Raw genomic sequence first — 20,914 nt, 5'->3', positions numbered from 1 at the left:
AAAAAAAAAACAATATACTAAAAAAGGTATTATATAGAAACAAATTCTTATGTCTTTAACACTTGAAGAACTTTGAACAAGAGCACCTTGATCATTATTGGAACCGTGGGAGGAATAACTTAAACATTTGTCGATTGAACATTTCTGGAATGGGGTTTAAAACATTTCTGGATTGAAGTTTGAACAATCCTGAGTTGAAGTTGGAACAATGCCAAGAACTACGGGTGGAACAAAATATCTAGTTTGAGATTTTGTAGACGCATTAGTACTCTTGGATTAACTTGAGCATCATTTTTAACACCAGCACCACCTTTATTTATAGGAACATTACATTGAGCTTGAGCAGCAGAAACACCAGCAGCACTTTTATTTATAGGAATATTTAAATCCTTCGACTGCAAAACAAATTAAATGATCATATTAAAATATATAAATGTTCAATTACAAACACTTTAAATAAACAGATAAGAAAAACAAAACTTTAGCAAGATATGAAATATCAGCTTTTTTTCCCACTGCACAAAGTTTTAATATACAATTATAAATGAACATAACAAGTTTCAAAAAAATGATCATATTAAATCCTTTAAACACTAAATCCTTCGCCTTCAAATAAAAGTTAAATGATCATATTAAAATATATAAATGTTCAATTTCAAACACTTAAATAAACAGATAAGATCAAAAACCTTAGCAAGATATGAAATATCAGTTTTTTTTCTCATTGCACAAAGTTTTAATATACAATTATAAATGAACATAACATGTTTCAAAAATGAACAATAATTAACAAATACAATGTTCAATAGCAAAATTGCACATGATCAATGTGGAAAATTTTGACACATAATATTATCAAGAAAAAATGGTAAAAACAAATAATCATATATGACATAAAAAAATTAAGAAGTACAAATGATAACACATAATTGATTAATTTTAAATATAAAAATGATCCAAAAATAAATAAATAAATAAAAGCATACAAACAAAATCACGCAATTTTCAAACATAGAGCAATGAAATAAATTGAAGCAGCGAAATATTCATAACAAAGTATGAACAATCCAAAAACGTTCATCATAATCATAATCAAATTTTGAAAATTGAAGCAACGAAAAGAATAATAATACATAAATTAAGTTGAAATAAACAGAACATTTATAACACAACAAAACAATGTATTGATGATAAAAATTACAAAATTATGATTGTAATTACTCACATTGTTGATGAACAAACGAATCAATCAATCGAACTCTAGAAGACGGAAACCCACTTTCGTAATCACGATCGAAATTAGCAGATGAAGAATCAGCCATTGATGATCAACAACAATTATCAAAATCGTAGGAAAAATAAACGGCAAAATTAGTATAAAATCAAATGAAGAAGATGAATTAACTAGAGAGAATGTAGGTAGAAAAATGGAAATTGATCAATTGAGGAGAGAGAAAATATTGGATTTAAAATCATTTATATACATAGCTTGAATAATAAGAAACAAGGAATTAAAAAATTAAATAAAAAAAAGGAAAGAATTGAAGCATGAATTAGCTTGTGAGTACTCCCCGCAAGCTACAAAACGGCGTAGCATCAGGGGTGTAGGTAGACCATCCTACACTAGGATGTAGGTATAATTTTCAACCATGAAAAGCTTCTAAGCTCATTAAGATTATGGCTCAATTGACTTTCAGAAGGCCAGGAGAGCCATAGGCCCACAGATCCACAAGGCTTACAAAAAAAGTTCGACATAAAAGTCCTACAATTGTACTCGTACTGTCGTACAGTAGACTACTAATCCAATGATTATAATTGATAAAATGTCCTTTTCATAGGTGGAGCAATTGTTTTATTATCATTTTTTATTATTTAAAAAAAATAAAAATCATTTTACCAAAATCCCATTGGATATTTTGAGTTGGATAGATATATGAACCACAATTAACTGTTGGATAAGATAATACAGTATCTTATTGGATATAGTCATATATGATATGACATGCATGATGCATAGGAATAGGATTTTGGTGTTGAAACATTAATAATCCCTGTTTATTGGAATTTGTTATATACATCTTGGTGCACCGTATACTCAACTAATTTAAGGTTATTTTTTTGCTCGTCATTTGATAATTAAATGAAAAACAATCATCAAAATGAGAGTCCTTAAAAAAAATCAAAATAAGAACAAAATACTCATAGATATACGATACACCCGGGTGTATATAACAATCTCTCAGCATAGATTTCTTTTATTCATTAGTCATTATTCACCCACTATTTTAAATCTATGAATAACTTATGAGATGGTAGGTACACATGTTTTGATTTGAGGCTTATCAAGGGTTGATCAAGTTTTCTGAATTAGATTAATCAAGGATCATAGATTCTAATATCCACATAAAGTCTCATTTCTAATGTGGATCTAATATCCACATAAAGTCTCATTTCTAATGCGGATCTAAAGATCTTAAATGTTTAATAGGCTTATACTCGTAAATAATAGACACAAGAATTTTTTTTTTTTTTAAAAAAATTATTTTATAATTATATTCAATGATACAAAGAAAATGATAACAATATTGATCAAATCATACCCCTTCCTTCACAACAAATTGTTTATGAGAACTAGAGTATAACACAAAGCATTAATTAAGTTTAATTGCCGCTGTGACCCTCTTTGATCTTTTCCTTGGCTTCCTTCTTCTTGTGATGCTCATGGAATGCAAATCCACCAGCTCCCACTGCGACCGTGGCTGCAATCTCCTCCGCTGTCTTGTGGTGGTGAGCGTTCTCCGGGTCCTTCTTTGCCTTATGCTTCTCATGCTGTACATACGTAAGATGATTCACATGTTATATCACTTATATGGTCAAATTTGCTAGTACACTTGTTACCATAACAAATGAATAGCATATACAAAGTAAAGTTTTTAGACACGAAATAAAAAACACTCATTTCACTTGTAACTATAACATATGCATAGCATGTACGAAGTAAATTCTTTTAGACACGAAATAAAAAACCTAGGTTAAGCCCCGTAATTAAGCCCAATCTACCACATACATATGAGTCATTGAAACTAATTAACTAAAAATTAATTATTTAATTGTATAAAAAAAAGTGCATAGAGGGGAACAATAAATCAATAATGTACCAAGGCATAAGCACCGGCAGCGAGGGCAGTAGCCTTGCTAATGTGGCCAAGGTTTTTGTGATGCTTCAACTCCTGTTCGGGATCCTTAGGCTCCTCGTCCTCCTTGTGACGGTGGAAGAGGTGGTGGTGCTTCTTCTCCTCGCCATCGGCCATTGTTTTCTAATCAACTCACAAAATCAAAAAAACTTTTTTTTTTTGAGAATGTACTATTATGAATGATATAATGTATCAACTGATGATTTTTTTTTCCTAGGAAACTTAAGGATATATATAGGCCACTTGAGCTAGATATTTTTGTTTCAATCATCTAGAAAAATCTTATGTTAATTAATGTTTGGTCATCAATCATACACCCACAGTACAACCAAAATTGACAATTCGTAAACCAAATAATTTAATGTGAACATATGTAACTTCCTGTATTACAATTGGCGCGTTATTTGGTCAATTAATCTTAACCAATAAGCTTTGACTTTTAATTGGTTAATTAGTGGATAATTCATAAATTCCTTAGCGTTGATGGGTTACTTATACCTTAAGACTGAATAATTTATTCTCTCATGCTTTTTTTTTTATTATCTTAATTGGTTAATTACGGAGTATAATACTCTTTCCATTCACATGCTTAGCCATCAGCTTGATTGATTAGTTGTTGAAATTTGAAGGTTTTTGGTCATCAATGACAAATCATGGTCATTTAATATAAAGTAGTAATTTAGTTTATTTATTTTTCATTTATGTTAAATGACTATTTCAATCAACAATTCAAGCTTATTATGGTTGAAGCCCGTGATGAATTTATACTCTATCAATATATTTATAATACGAAGTATACCTTTTGACGATTTGTATTTTTTGAATAGAGATTTGATAGGGTAATGCCATAATTTGTAAAAATAACTTAAATATTAGTAAGGCCTTGCTCTTTTGAGTTACTGCTATGCTATGCTCTACTTAATATAAATAAGTTGATCTGGTCTGCTCTGTTCTGTCCAAAAATTCCAAAAAAAAAACGGGGCCTAAGACTATAAGGGGGATGGCCGGGTTTGATTATTAAGGTTTAAAGTTATTTAGATTGTCCTTTTAAATTAAAGTTATTGAAATTCTTATCAACATTAATTGATACTAATCATACTTTCATATATGTCCTTCTCAGAGCCAAATAAACTGATTTTGAATATTTATTTTATTTATTGACAATGATCTATATAACTAATACTAAAGTAGCAACCGCTGACATCATTCTATTTTAAAATTAGACACATGTCATGTTGTCATTAAAAATTTTCCCTCCAAAACTATAAATGATGTCATCGTTTTGTGGATTTTAATTTATTTTATTAAAATTGTGGTCAGTTACATTATTATTAATATCAAATTATGAAAAATGGTCTATTCTCTTTAACAGTAATAATTTTTTTTTCCTATAAAAAAAATAATAATAATTTAATTTTTCTTCCTTGGATACCCTTTTCATCATTCAATTTTTCTATTAGCTCTATTTTTTTTATTATTATTTTTTTTAATATTTGATGTTTTATTAGTTTTGGGAATATTTTTATTTTTTAATTTTGGTATAAAAAATTAAATAAATTTAGAAAATTTTATTTGATCATCTGCACGAGACTAATCTAATTTTGAATATTTGTTGTTTCGTTTTTATTTTTCACAATCACTTAATATCTTTTTATGAAAAACCAATTCTATTTTTTTAGTAGGGCCATAAGTCATAACAGTTGGATCCAGCTGAAATTCTTATTGGATATACACATGGTCTTTGGTTAATTTAATTAAGAAAAATTGACTATTTCTAATTATAGAATTATGATAGAACTCTCTTTTTTTTTTTTTACAGGTAAGATACACAGGGAGCCCTTTCCTATCACAGAAAAAGAGGATGAAGTTCGAACCCCCGTTATAGGGGAGGAGATGGAGAGACTAACCATCCCTCCATCTCTTTGATACTCTAACTTTTCTTTTACTTATCGGATAGAACTAGTAGCAAATTAAATAAAAACCGGACCATCCACTGACCATTAAATTACGGAGTATCACAAATGAGTTAACTGATCATACATTCATACACGATTAATATTTAGACTTGACCCGAACATTTCATGTTAGTATAGACTAGATTAGATTTTTTTAGTATGGGTTTGGACTGACTTAGAATCATTATGAGCAATTGAGCATGTTTTAAACAAATTCGCGTTAAAATTAAATTGCAAATATTGTATCTGGCTGGCTAGTATATGAAAATTCTAATATAATCCTATAATTTTTTACTACCATTTTTTTTTAAAATGGACGGCTGAGATTGTTTATTTTATTTATTTATTTATCTTTAATTAGTAATTTTAATTAAATTATTTTTTAATTATTTTATAATTCTTTTAATTCTAGATTTCTGAAAATAATAAAAAAATAAATTCTAGAAGATAAAAATATATTTAAAATAATTAAAAAAAAAAAAATAATGTCAACCGTTCATTTTTAAAAATTGTGGAATCAAAAGTTATAAGACTACATTAGAATCATCAGGCTTATAAGAGTAATTTTAGTCATTTATTTAACTTCATCTAAATTATATTTTATCCAAAAAAGTAACTTCAATTAATGATGCGAGTATGCGACTAACTATAAATAAGAATTTATTTATAACGTCCCAACTTATATTTATAAAAAATTTTATAAAAACTTATTGGATTTGTAGTCATGTCATGATAGAGCTTGAACATTTCACGGGCATATAACTATATAAGGCAAACTTTTTTTTTTTTTTTGGTATTAATATTTCCTTGGTGCAAAATTACAATCACAATGACTAAATCAATTCACAGCAGAAAACAATTAAAATGTGAGATTATAAAGTCTTCTCCCATGTTTTCACAGCAAATTAAGAGTATTTATTAGAACAAAAATCAAACACACGGTTTAAATTTTAGTTTAATGACCACTCTCCGCCTCTTTGAGTTTTTCCTTGGCTTCCTTCTTCTTGTGATGTTCATGGAATGCAAACCCACCAGCTCCCACTGCAACCGTGGCTGCGATCGCCTCTACTTTCTTGTGGCGGTCAGCATTCTCTGGATCCTTCTTTGCCTTATGCTTCTCATGCTGTACATACATAAACACCATGTCACATATAGTCAATTTTTCTGCCTAATAACGTAAGTTTAAATCAAAGTTGTTACGATAACATATTAGCATATGCATAGTATATTATTATTTTGAGTTGCTTCAATGATGAAAAGTAAAAACTTGGTTAAGCCCCGAGATTATGCCTAATTTACCACATTCAATTCTTACTATATATCGAATGTCGTGGAGGCCATCTTAAGATTATTCATGGTATCGACCCAAAATGTGCATAAGCATAACGTACATATGATTATATGAATAAGATGAATAGGTAACGAAATTACGAAAAATGTACGTACCAAGGCATAAGCACCAGCAGCAACGGCAGTAGCCTTGCTAACGTGTCCAAGGACCTTGTGATGCTTCAACTCCTGTTCGGGGTCCTTAGGCTCCTCATCTGCCTCCTCCTTGTGGCGGTGGAAGAAGTGGTGGTGCTTTTTCTCCTCGCTATCAGACATAACTTCAAATTATATCAGCTTACAAAATTAAATACTTTTTAATGATCGAGAAGATATACAATACTTGTAATATTATTATGTCAGCTGATGAATTTTTTTCTTAAAACCTTAGGGTTATATATAGACCTATAAAGCTACATATTTTTGCTTTCGTTATTATTATTTAGAATATAAACAATTAAAAAAACTTAGTCTAGTGGATTAAGGAGAGGAAAATGTCAAGTCGTCGATTATACACCGGCCACAACCAAAATTGACAATTCTCATAAACATAAACATGTTCATCATCGTGTATAGTAGTACTCCCTAAATAACTTAGTATAAGCTATCATTATTAACTTAATCAATTAAATTATGACTTTTATGTCATTGTGTTGCCTGGCTAATCTCAATTAAGCATATATATACTGTACTTTTTTCTAAGTGGATAACACCTCCATGTTGAATGGTTCCTTGTACACATGGATTGCGACTAAATTATAGTCTCATGTCTAAATTAATCTTAATTTAATATATTAGAATATATAATACTCCTTTCAAATTATTAGCCATCAGCTTAATTGGTTGTTAAAAAAGGTGTTCTGTCATCAACTACAAACCATGGGCATCAATGGATAATTTTTAAGGGTTTTGCTACACAGTATTAATTTGTATATACGTAATAAAGTATAAATTATCTTTTGTGTAACAATTAATTTAATTGATTAAAATTTTGGAGGACGATACTTAATACATTATATATATGTGAGATCAAATGACTATGTCATTTGTAACTCTTTCCTTGCCAAAAAAATTTGAAATAATAATAATAATATAATCTTCCTCCCTAACATATAAACACAGTACAAAGGGACAAATTAAAAGAATCAACTTGGTTTAAAAAGTCGTCATCACCGAGTTCTACTAATCAATGTACAGCATGTTTCATAAAACATGTTAGTGAGCATTTTGTTGAACAGTTTGTTGAAATTTCAAATAGTAGTTTGCTGTTCTAAGACACTTTCATTTTTCTCACCCAAAATAGGGGGATCTCTTGTGAATTAGTCTAGATTGAGTCGCATAGCAAGCAAAACTAGGTATAATCACAAATTATGACTATGAAATAAGATTTTTGTTTAACTAAATCATGAAATGAGAAAATCTAATTAATATCTACTTGATCATATTATTATTTTAATTGCTAATTAAGTCTTAATTATTAACTTTATGTAGTGTGATTTTATCACGTATTCAACTAAGTGCTCATTAATAAAATGTACATCTAGAGGAGAAAATAACGGTTCTACAATTCTACATCTCACATGTATGTTGGTGTATGGTTGTGTGCATGTCATGCATCCGTGAATAATGCGCCACAAGTTGGCTAGTGAGTGAATTGTTGTGATGAGACTCACATTAGCGAGAAGTTATAGTCCTTGCCTTGTACAGTTATACTTGTCTTATGAAATGATGAAATATTATATATATATATATATATGTACATGGATGCACCAAGGGCATATTCTACTCATTTTATATTATTTTGCTCATTTTAAAAATGTTTTTAAAACAAAACAAATAAGTTAAAAAAAAAAAATTACCTACTCTTGGACGCACCTACCTAAGTGCACTCACGCCACTCAATGTACATTAAAGATTTTTTGTAAAATGAGGAGAAACAAGATGATGAAGAGTCCAATCAAAGGAGGAAATCGTAGCCAACAATGCAATCGGCTTGCTGCATTGCTGGCCCATAACAGCCTAAATGGGCTTTTCTCTTTTACCAATTATACAAATATTTTAGGCTCATTGCAGGTCAGATAGGATCTACCTACAAGAGATTTTGGCCTACTAATTAAGATTGTAACAAGATTGAGGGCCTGTGTGTATGAAAAGTGTGGGTTCAAATCTCTTTTTCTTGTTTTTTTTTTTTTTGGTGGGACAGGGATCCTTAATGTAATTAGTATAAAAAAAAATACAGTCTAAAGTTTATGATTGACCACTTCATTTCATTCGAGTATTACTTCTCTACATATGAACTCGATGTGCTACTACTTAATCAATCGATTATCAATGAGGTTCTGGCATTAGGTTAAGACTGATGACTTATGTGTGATAAGTTACGGGTTCAAATCTGTCCACCCTGTTTATAGTTTGTGTTGTTCTTATGACTCATTGTTGAAGAATAGACCTTCCAAATATCACCACATATAAGTGTCCTTTATTGGTTGAAGAAGAGAGACTTAAACACTTTATAAGGTTAAGGGGCTACTCCTCCTATTGCCATATGGTTTTGGGATGGAACCTCCTTTGATCCTGTGAAGTTAACTTTCTCTCTTGGTTTGCGGGTGCAGCCCATTTCTGTATTTAACACTCATTTAAAGTATATAACTTGAGAGGTGATACATGGAGTAACTAATATAATCGTCGTACACTCGTACCAGCTAAAGTACTGTATCAACAGGCTCTAAAAAAGAAAATTGAGATAGTACTTTATTTAGCTTATGCCTCTACCGTTGGTTTAATATTGACCTAATTATCCTATCTAGCTACTTGATCACGAGATTCCTCAACCTACCTTGCTTGTTATCTTCCATTCTTCACCTACCATTATTATACCCTAAAATTATTTCAACCTTAATCTCTATCTAAAAAAAACTATGCAATAAAATGATCCTAATATAATATGGCATATGATCCGTACAATGAGCACTCACGTAGTAATTATATATAAACCAAAGTAACATGTAAAATATGTCACTGCCCAAAACTTCCAAAGCCAAAATATAACATCAAACAATAAACTTGTACTATATAATTCAAAATGGTTGTCCAAGGAGAAATTGTTTGTGTTACTGGTGCAGCTGGGTTCATAGGTTCATGGCTTATCAAAAGGCTCCTCGAGCATGGCTACATCGTCCGAGCTACTGTTCGAGACCCTGGTCTTTTTACTAGCTATACTACTAAGTTACTAGTGTTATTCCTACATGCAAATATATTTGTATAGATTATACACTTACTAAATTTATGGTTTGTCTTGAAAATAATTTTGCAGGTAACATGAAAAAAGTACAGCATTTGTTGGATTTGCCAAACGCAACGACTCACTTGACACTATGGAAAGCAGACCTTAATGAAGAAGGAAGCTTCGACGAAGCCATTAATGGTTGCACCGGCACCTTTCATGTTGCCACCCCTATGGACTTTGATTCCAATGATCCTGAGGTTAATTAATCAGCCCCCCTATTTAAATCATACTACAACTTTTACCTAAGAACTTCGAGTTGACACTTATAAAATTGTGTTTATTACATGTTATGTTTAGTTTCTAATGGTTTGGGTGTTATTTTGGTTACAGAATGAGGTAATTAAGCCTACCATAAACGGCATGTTAGACATAATGAAATCATGCATCAAGGCGAAAATTCGGAGATTGGTTTTCACATCATCTGCAGGAACTGTCAATGTAGAAGAAATCCAAAAACCTGTTTATGATGAAACTTGTTGGAGTGACATGGAATTTTGCCGCTCTAAGAAGATGACCGGATGGGTAATTAACAGAGTAATTATTATCGATAATACAAATTAATTCCAAACTTTTCAAGATTTTTATTTATTTACTTTATAACATGGTTTTATTATATGATTTCAGATGTATTTTGTATCTAAAACACTAGCAGAAAAAGCTGCATGGAAATTTGCTGCTGAGAATAATCTTGATTTTATCAGTATTATTCCACCTTTGGTAGTTGGACCTTTTATAACTCCAACAATGCCACCTAGTCTAATAACTGCGTTATCTCCCATTACAAGTAAGTACTAATTTGCTAGATTATTAGATAATTAATCATGTATTTTTGTGCCATTAAATAATTGTGGTTTGACATAATTTGTAGGAAATGAAGCTCATTATTCAATCATTAAGCAAGGTCAATTTGTGCATTTGGATGACCTTTGTATGGCTCATATATACTTGTATGAACATCCTAAGGCCGAGGGCCGTTACATAGCTTCTGCTTGTGATGCTACCATCTATGATATTGGAAAAATGTTGAGGGAGGAGTATCCAGAGTACAATATACCCACCAAGTATGTAGCAATTACTCCTTATGATGTAATGTAACACGTTTTATCTCTAGGGTTTTAAGGAGCAGTATTCTCTCTGCCCTTTCTACCCCACTTTCAAAAAAATTCATTGTTGTTATGAGCTAAATTGAACTGTGAGAGGTCGTTTCTAATTAAGGTCTCATTGTCACTAGCTAATAATTTAAAATTGAATTCAAGGCTTAAACTGCAATGTGAACAAGAATATTTCAATTGACCTAGCTAAAAAAAAGTATGTTTTGGTTGTAGTTCTCTAAACTTCTACTCCATATTTTACTAGGTTTGAAGGGAGATAAACTTGTTCTCCTAATATATTTTTATTTGAATGATCCTTCAATTTTTTAACTTATTCAATGAACTATTGGACAGATTTAAGGATTTTGAAGAAGATATGGAATGTGTGCATTTTTCTTCTGAAAAGCTTATGGGACTAAATTTCAAATTCAAGTACGGATTGAAGGACATGTACAAAGGAGCTGTAGAGACTTGCAGAACAAAGGGACTTCTCCCTCCTTCCTTTCAAAATGAAAATTATGAGAATTAAATTAAATTAATTATGAGAGCTAGCTAGAAAATCTTGAATTAATACCATCATTAAGCATGGATTTCGCAAATTAAACTAAAATTAGTGTGTGGCTCGCGCGGGCGATGCCCCGAGTTGCTAGTTGTACCTGTTTAATTTAATAATGACGTTCGATTGTTTTTTCAGATAGGAGAACCATATTCAATATTTTGTATGTTATGATTAAAAGATATTCAACTATTGACTATTTAATAGAAAATTTATATCTTGTCCAAGTTAACTATAATTTTGTTAAGTAAAAATGCACAATATACAAATAGCTAAAGTGGCAAAACATGCATGTAACGTAATACACAGTACGTACTTGTTAGTGAGGAGTCCAACTCTTTTTTTATAGTGCTTAAAGGGGTAACGGGTGGCACATGTTGATGACGTGGCACGTTTTAGAGAACAGAATAATACATGACACATATTCTGTATTAGAAACACTTTTTGTATAAGGAACGCTTTTTAATATAGAAAATTATAGATATAGATGTTTATTCGATTAGCAATGGAGTCTAGAAAGATATATTATGACAATTGATGTGTATTCATCCAACAAGTTTTTCCACTAGCTAGCTTATGGATTTATTATCAACTTGTTAAGTCAAGTGTTTGAGCTACTAAGGAAGTAAGGATTAAAGAAGAAAAGTTATTATAGATAAATTAAAGTGTTTGTTTGTAGGTTTCAAAAAAAAAAAGTGCTTGTTTGTATAATTTTTTTATATTGCACTCAAAGTAAATTGTATGCATTTGGTCTATTATAAAGTTTTAGTTCATGTACTCTTACTTTATTAGAAAAATTTACATTTTTTGCTTTTAATAGTAAGTTATAACTTATAACTATTGCTTACATAAATTTTAGGTAAAAAAATTTTGCAGCCATTAAGTTGGACATGAACAAAGCTTATGATAGGATTCGTTGAGATTTTTTCAATTTCGGTTATTGCAGGTTTTTGGTTTCTCATCTTACTGGATTCACATCATCCACCAGCGTGTTTCGACAGTTTCTTACCAAGTGCTGGTCAACGGAAATCCTTCACCGGCTTTTCAGCCTCAGTATGGTATTCGCCAAGAAGATCCTCTTTCTTCATATTTGTTTGTTCTCTGTATGTATGGAAGTTCTCTTTACTATGCTCAGAAAGGCCGAAAGACGAATCTCTCAATATTATAACGTTATGGTTGGATGGTTGGTGCATGTATTGTTTATATACCTATGCTCGCTATTATATACCTGCACTCACTTTTTTGGTTATAGTTTATCAAGTTTTAAGATTCATTAACTTGATCGAGCTAATTTCTGGTTTGAGAAAATATATATACTTCTATAAGTATTATATTCTGTTATTTATTGTTTAATTAGTTAGTCGACGTTGATAAACAATCTTGATATTGAAGATAGCCAATTTCTGCCTCCAATTACGTTTGGTGACAAATTATCTCCTTCGACCTCACATAATTGTCTTTTTAGAATCGAACGCGCATATTAAATGTAAATAATTATATTGTATAATTTTTTGAGTATCTCTACCTTTTTAAAAGTATTAGAAAACACTCATAAATATTGTGAGATAATTATATTCTTAAAATGTTTGTTTACTTATATGACCCTATTAATATGATGTTAATTGAATCTAAGCTTTTTTTTGTGTGTGTGATTTAATGATTTAAGTTTTATGAATTGTATTTGAACAATAATGTTCTTAAAAATAGTGTGTGAACATTTATACCCTAAAAATATTTGTTTACATATTTTACCTCATTTATTTAGCCAACAACTGAAATAATGGTTATCTAAACATGACTAGATATGGCGTGTGCATCACGCATGTTAGCTGTAACACCCCAAATCTCCCTCTACGTAAATACTATATTTATACGTATAAAATATCATAGAGATAGACTTGGGCGTATTACCGCCACGTGAAAACGTAAGGCTTACTTAACTACTAAAGATGGCAGCGGAAAGTAACTAACTTTTATTAATATTATAATAACCATAATATATAGTTCGAAAATACTCCAAATAAAAACATGTCTGACTCATGAATGAGTAAATTCCTAGCTAGGTCACTAGGTGATCCCAATCCTGACTCAAGTATGCGCACGATCAACTCCACACCTTAAATCAAAACTGTTTACCAATAATGGTAAACAGAGCGAACCAAAAAAATAAGGAAAACGTATTAGCAAAAACGCTAAGTACATATAAGTGCAAGGCATGTAAATGCTTTTATTAGACAAACATGCTTACAAAATAATTATTCCAATTCAAACTTGCCAAAGGTCACTTTCCAAAATTAGATTTTCCAAATTTAAACCTTTCAAAAGTAGTAACGTCCATTAATAGAAACTTTCCAAACCAATAGATTTCCAATTTTTAGACGAATTTCCAAAATCAATTTTCCTCACCTAAGTGTGCACACACCCCAAGCAAGTTAAACTATACTCGAGGAAAGACCAAATCATACAAAGCTCATGGTCTTACTTAACCAGTCCCGGGTAAAGGGACAGTTAAAATAATAAATACTTAGGCTCATAATGAGCTACAAGTTTAAATTAATTCTTTTAATTCAATAGCTTGAAATTCAGTGATCCATAAACAACTTTTATTAAGTTAAACTACACTTTTAAAGATCAAACCTTTAAACCGTAAAATTTATATTTTAACTCAACATGAAAACCATTAACTTAAATCTTCCATACGCAACATTTATTCGAACAATCATTAAAATAAACCTTTACCAAAACATGCATTCAAACTTGTATCAAGGACCTAGCCACCTATACGTACCTTGAACAATTAAGGTACGATCCACTACTAGAAAAAGGTCCATTTCCAACGGATGTGTTCCGACGGACACAAAATCCGACGAAAAAAACGAAATTTCCGATGAATTTATATTCCGTCGGAACTTTCCGACCGATATGGGTTTCCGTCAGAAATTTCCGACGGAATTTAATTCCATCGGAAAATATTTAATTTCCGAGGGAAAATCCGTAGGAAAATAAATACTTTCAGACGGATTTTAATTCCGTCGGAAAGCTTCCGACGGAATTTTGATTTTTTTTACAAAAAAAAACAAAAAAAAAATCCTAACCCTAACACACGGAACTACCCCCCCTTGCATTTTGTCATTTCACTCTCCTCTCTCTCCGCCACTCTTTCCCCTCTTTCTCTCGTTTCTCTCTCCTCTCCTCTCCTTTCTCCCCTCTCCTCTTTCCTCTTCTCTTTCTCTCTTTTCTCCTCTTTCCTCTTCTCTTTCTCTCTTTCCCCTTCTGTGTTCTTCACCTCCAGCCAGCCAACATCATCAATAACACCAACATCATCAATAACACAACTACCAACATCATCAATAACACCACCACCGCAACAACCACCGACAACACCAAGGTCGCGCAAGAACAACATCAACAACACCGTACAGCCGTCGCGTCACCTCCAGCGCCGCCGCGTCACATTCAGCCGCACTGTCAACATATCATTCTAGATCTACATTTAATTTTGGTTAGAATTAGATCTAGTTTTATTTTGTTCAAATTTTCAATGTATAACTTTTTTTTTTTTGAAATAATTGTATATTTAAGTTAAAATATTTGAAATAATTGTATAGTATAATTTGTTTTTGTTAAAATTCTAATTTTTTGTTGATTTTAGAGCTGTTTATTTAATTTTGAATAGTTGCTTCTGTTTTTTTTTTTTTTTTGTTTTTTTTTTTGGCTGAGATGTTAGGGTTAGGGGTTTTGGTGGGTGGGTGAAGATGGTTGGTTAGGGTTAAGGTGGTGGGTCTTGTGGGGTTAAGCGGGTTATTGACGGTGGGTTAAGGTGGTGGATCTGGTGGGGTAAGGTTAGGTGGGTTAAGGTGGTGGTTTAGGGTGGTGGGCCTGGTGGGTTGAGGGTAGGGGGGTGGGCTAGTAGGGATATGGGCAGGGGGTGGGCTGGTGGTGGGTGGGGCTTTGTTTTTTATTATTTTTTTCTATTAATTTTCCGACGGAAATTTCCGTCGGAAGGTAATAGATTCCGAGAAGCTTGGCTTGTTGCGACGGATTTTTCTGTCGGAAACTTGCGATGGACTTCCCAAATAAGTCAAACTTGACTCCGACAGAACATAATCCGTCGGAAATTCTGTCGGAATGGACCTTTCCGACGGAATTTCCCTCGGAATATCGAGAAATTCCTACAAAATGTAATGCGACGGTGCTTTCCGGCGGAATTTCAGGGTTTTTCGACGGATTTTTTCCGTCGTTGATTGGTTGTTTTCTAGTAGTGGGTCACTAAACTTGACCACGATCGAGGGACTCCTCCTACACAATTAAAATAACCTTAATTAATATAAGGTTAACAAAATAAACACAAAACTATAAATAATACCCTATTTGTGCATGAACTACCGAAACCTTTAACCTTATTAAATCAAAACTTTAATAATTTATAGTACCAAAATCATCACGTTAGTATTGAAATAGCACTAGCATAATAAATTAATAAAATTAGCAATGATACTCATAATGATAATAAGATAAAAGGAAGCAAGTTTTTTTTTTTTTTAGTTGCTTGCGGCAAAAGGAGGGTGAAAGAAACAAAGTGCTACTACACCTTAATGTAGTACGGCAATAAGTGTTAGGCGGCAGCAATAGTTGTGGTTGTTATGTTGGTTTTAAGCATGAAAGAAAGAAACAGAGGGAGAAGGAGATGATCGTGAGTTTGAGAAATAGATAAGGGAGTTATCTAATTTTTGGTGTGAGGAATTTGTGAAGAATTGAGGGTCTATTTATAGTGTTTAGAGGGTGGAAAAGATAAAGTTGAAGGTATGATACGGTTACTAGAAATATGATAAATTTTGGGGTTTGTTAAGGTACTTGGATCAAATTGAGTCTAGGTTAGTAGTTGGGTTAAAAGATGAAAAGAAATTTAGATAGATATACATATGGTTGGAAGAATGATGATAGGAAGCAAAATAGGATAATGAAGAAGAAGGCTAGAGGTTAAGAAAATATGTTTATCATAAAATCATTCCATGGTTTGGCTAGCTCCACGTAAAAATTTAGTTTTTTTTTTCTTTTTTTTTAAATATAAAAAACGAAAATCATATTTAAATGAATAAAATAATTGAATTTGATACTTAAATCAAGTTATTATACAAATATATAAATATTTTAGATAATATCAAAACTAAAATTAGTTGTTAATCATAATGTATATTAGGTATTATCTTTAAAACTCTTGAAATTTCTAAGATAACAACATACATATTAAATAAAATATGGACTAACCTATAAAAGATAATTAAACCAATATTATTAATTTAAAAATCCGAAAATAAATAATTATTCAAATGATTAAATACTTATATTTGGCGCCAAAATTTAAAATTCATTTTGGCTCCAAATTAAATAATTCAAGAAATTATTAAAATATTTTTCCAAAATTCGGGGTATTACATTAGCCACCTTAGTATAACGTAAAAGATTAATCGTACTCACATTATGAATGAAAGAAAGTTGTAATTTTTGAATACCGCAAAGAGCTCCTAATGATAGGACTTGTAATATTTGTAAAGAATAATTTCTCTAGATTGTTACACTTGTAACGTTTTAACCTTGTAAAATAGGCATAAACAAAATATCGGTAATCACATTATTCAATTGTATTTTCTTACTCGTATGCACATATTGATATATAATACCATGAACTTCTTAGATTTTTGTCAATGTGTATATTCTAGACATTAGCTTTATAGTTTCATTAGTTATACATAATTAAAATTAAATAGTAAGAACCATGCATTAATTAGATCCACAAAAATGATGACATGTAAGGTTCCTATGACAAATATTGTTAAGGTTACCTCTCGCTCTTCTCCTTTTAGTTTTATTTGGGAACTGACTTAGGTTAAGTCCCGTGCAATAATGCACGGTTGTTAAATAATTATAATGAAAATAACTTTACAAAGGAAGGTATATAAAATATAATAATTGACTCACCAAATATTAAAAAGTATGAATAAAATTTACAATATTAAAATAGAAAAATAAAAAAAATATTAAATAATTTTAATAGGCAATTTGATATTTTTGGAACTTTACTTAAGATTTTATATAAAGTGAATGTCATAAATTAGATACAAACCTTCTTTTTCTATAACAATAAAATATTTTTTAAGCAAGTAAATTTGGAGGGGAAATTCATAATAATACGTTGCCAAGCATCATTTTTACAAAAAGACTTGCGTGGACCTGGTCCACAATAATATTATTGTGGACCCGAGGTCTATACACACGCAACTGACATTATATTGAATATAGTGACCATTATTTTTAACATAGTAACCTTATTTTTAACCTAGTAACCTTTATTAAAACTACTACAACGTTTAATAATATTGTGAACTTGAAATATGACGCTATTACCCTAATTTTAACATAGTGGCCTTTATTATTCATATTGATCAGTATATAAAATATTTCATTACAAAAATAACCACTTAGGCATATATATTACCAAAATAAATTTTTATTTCAATATAGTGACCTTTTTTTTAATTATAGTGACCCTTTTTTTATTTAATAAAACAACCCTACTTTCTCTAATGTTAGTGGTCCACAATAAATTAGTGTGAACCAGGTCCATTTAAGAATTTGTATCATTTTTAATTTTGCTTGTAATAATATGTAATAGATTTGCGCTTCTATAAATGTACATGCAATATAATGGAGTATATAATTTCATTTGACTTTTGTTATCTAGTTTCCCATACAAAGTGATTAATACTTGTCACTCAAATTTTCTTACTTGCAACCTAGTATTTTTTTTTTAGTAATAAACACCTTTTATAAACACCGTTTACTAATGTTTTTTTTTTTATTTGCTCCAATTAATAACATAATACTAAAACAGACACCAGGAATGACATGTGTCACTTTCTGGTGCTGTTTTTTCCCTACTAAACCCTTTTTATTTTTATTTCTTTTTGTCAAAACTTCTTAGAATTATATTTAGCATAGTATTATAATATAACCTTCCTATTTGAACACCATATTTTTTTATACAATAAAAAAGATTCATACCATTTATATTATTACAGAAAATATTTCAAAATATTCACATTCTTGTATAAAATAGGAAAATATATTTCATATATTATATATATTATTTCATATCTTTAAATAGGAAAATACATCATATATTATTCCTTCGAATCTCCAATTTATCTTTACTAAAAGCGAATAGAAATTACATATGTTTCGACTTTTTTTTTTTTTTTTGTCAAATATTCATTCCATTATATAATCAATCTATAGTATTCAGTAACTATTAATTAAAAAGATTGATTATAATTATAACAAAGTAATATAAAATAATTAGTTAATTTGTATTAAATGTTTTATCAGTCAATGGGTGTCAATAAAAAAAGGGACAAAAGATATGTGAGTATATGGTACGGGTATTAACCCCATAATCCCTAAATTATGTATTTTGTATAAAGTCTAATGCATTAATAAATTAATGTCTTTGTTATGGGTACAAATTAATTTAAATTAATATTTTTTTTCCTGCTTTTTTCATTAGATAGCAATTACAACCTTTAATTACATAGGTATACAATAATTAGAAAAAAAAAAAGAAAGAAAAGAGAGAGAGAGAGAGAGAGTTGTAGTTTTTTTTTAAAAAAAATTATATATAAACAACATAATTTGAAATTTATATCTGTATTTAACAAAGACACCAAATACTCTCTTAATTACCACCGCCTTCAGTTAGTTTTACAATAGTTTTTTTTTTTTTTTTTTTTTTTTTTTAATGACATATGGAGTAATATTTATAAGATATAAAGTTATAAATATGGAAAATATATTATTACAGATATGAAAAGTATGTGAATCAAAATTATCACAATTATATAATTTGTGAATGTTTTGTCATTTTGTGCATAAATTATAGTAGGTGGCATTAGTTAAAAAAAAAGGAAAAGAAAAAAGGGAGGGAGATTTTGGAGGGAAGAAACAGCGTCAGAAAGGGACATGTGTCATTCTTGGTGTCTATTTTAGTATTATTGTATTGTATTGTATTGTATGTATGTATATTGATGATTATAAAATACTAGGTTATTAGATATCTGAAATTACTTAAAATATAAAATAAAGATTATTTACATAGATAATACAAATATTTTAACACTTAAATTAACATCCCAAATTAAGTTTTTTTTTATCACCTTAAATTTTAGGAATATAATAAATTAAAGGATCTTCTTCGGGAGAATGTTTTAGGAGTCACCACTCCCGTTTTGTAGTTTAATTTCTTGTTTGTAGTTTGGGCTTTGCCTTCTTTTGCACCCAAAAAAATAATTAAGATGCCTTAAATCCTCTATCTCCCTCTGTGTTTTTTTGGTTTGTATAATCATTAATTTGCCAAGATACTAAAGTATTACAGCGCGTTTTCTGTGTGGCTGGTTACACTGTGTGGCCGACTGACACACACTAAAATACTGATTAAGTAACCCCTTATCGACCGAGGAACCTCTGACCAAGTAACCCCTGCCTGAATAACCCCTGACCGACCGAGTAACCCTTGAATAAGTACCCTTAGCTACATAGTGTGACCAGCCACATATGGAACTTTGTGAAATTATTAACATAGTATTTATTATTATGATTGAATACTGAGTTACATTTCAATTCATTATTTCAATTGCCACTAATTTCAAAAACGGAGTATTGCTTGATAATTCAACCCAAGGATTACATGTTATGATGACATGTGGCGTCCTTATGTCAACATGATATGACACACATTAAGCATTCTTATAAAAATCTAAGGCATGCCATGAAGGCTAATAATGTTAAATCTACTTAAAAAACTTTTCATATGCGTAATCTCTCTATATAATGTTTAGTTTAATGAAAAACTTTTCATATTTAATTACATAACCTCTCTATTTATTTTTTTCCATATTAACTCCTTAATAAGTATACAATAATAAAATCTAATTAGCAAATAATTAATTGCACGCACCAATGTTGATTCATTGGATACTCGTATTCTAGATTCAATATGCATCAAGCAATTTTACGGAGTAATATTTCATTATTTATTATTTGATTTTGTAACGTAAAATGAATAAAATTTAGATGGTAATCTTATTCTTTTGTTTATCTAACACATACGTCTATTAAAAGAAATTGTATAACAAAAGTTTTTTTTTTTTTTGTACTTTTTTCCTCTATCTTTGTATTGGCTTGAGTTTTTAGTATGTGCCTATAATTTATAATTCTCATTCATAATATACAGGCAATACAGTTTCAATTACTTTTATAGGTAACTGCTTGAAATTTACATTTCTCATTTTTACTATGAATGTAGTAAGTTTCAATTATTCTCATGTCTTACACTGAAGGTATATTTTTTAGGTGGCATATTGTACATTTAATTGAGTCGGGGCATCACCCGCACCAATAACTAGTTTATACTTTATAACACTTTATCATTAAAGATACCTAAAATGTTTTGC

At 30.2% G+C, this 20,914-nt stretch overlaps 3 protein-coding genes across 4 annotated transcripts; 1 reads left to right on the top strand and 2 right to left on the bottom strand.

Annotated features, from left to right (window-relative positions):
- Positions 1–2,563: 2,563 nt before the first annotated feature.
- Positions 2,564–3,410, bottom strand: LOC110702209 (abscisic stress-ripening protein 3-like). The gene is made up of 2 exons (XM_021879902.1): positions 3,159–3,410; positions 2,564–2,829 (listed from the first exon to the last, which is right to left on the bottom strand). The coding sequence occupies exons 1-2, from the start codon at positions 3,309–3,311 to the stop codon at positions 2,662–2,664; spliced, it is 321 nt and encodes a 106-aa protein (XP_021735594.1). The 5' UTR covers positions 3,312–3,410; the 3' UTR covers positions 2,564–2,661.
- Positions 3,411–6,050: 2,640 nt separating this feature from the next.
- Positions 6,051–6,858, bottom strand: LOC110702206 (abscisic stress-ripening protein 1-like). Its single transcript, XM_021879900.1, has 2 exons — positions 6,596–6,858; positions 6,051–6,272 (listed from the first exon to the last, which is right to left on the bottom strand). The coding sequence occupies exons 1-2, from the start codon at positions 6,752–6,754 to the stop codon at positions 6,105–6,107; spliced, it is 327 nt and encodes a 108-aa protein (XP_021735592.1). The 5' UTR covers positions 6,755–6,858; the 3' UTR covers positions 6,051–6,104.
- Positions 6,859–9,512: 2,654 nt separating this feature from the next.
- Positions 9,513–12,738, top strand: LOC110702165 (dihydroflavonol 4-reductase-like). Of its 2 annotated transcripts, XM_021879842.1 has the most exons (7): positions 9,513–9,675; positions 9,789–9,958; positions 10,092–10,283; positions 10,386–10,545; positions 10,630–10,822; positions 11,207–11,362; positions 12,493–12,738. In XM_021879842.1, exons 1-7 carry the CDS (start codon positions 9,558–9,560, stop codon positions 12,683–12,685), a joined length of 1,182 nt encoding a protein of 393 aa, XP_021735534.1. In that variant the 5' UTR covers positions 9,513–9,557; the 3' UTR covers positions 12,686–12,738. The 2 variants fall into 2 exon arrangements, with proteins under 2 accessions (XP_021735534.1, XP_021735535.1); XM_021879843.1 differs by lacking the exon at positions 12,493–12,738 and having other exon boundaries at positions 11,207–11,408.
- The last annotated feature ends 8,176 nt before the right edge of the window (positions 12,739–20,914 follow it).

This window comes from Chenopodium quinoa, unplaced genomic scaffold (genome assembly GCF_001683475.1).
Source record: "Chenopodium quinoa cultivar QQ74 unplaced genomic scaffold, ASM168347v1, whole genome shotgun sequence".
NCBI lineage: Eukaryota > Viridiplantae > Streptophyta > Magnoliopsida > Caryophyllales > Amaranthaceae > Chenopodium > Chenopodium quinoa.
Note: the sequence above shows the minus strand (reverse complement) of the source record. Positions and strands in the feature narration are given on the sequence as shown.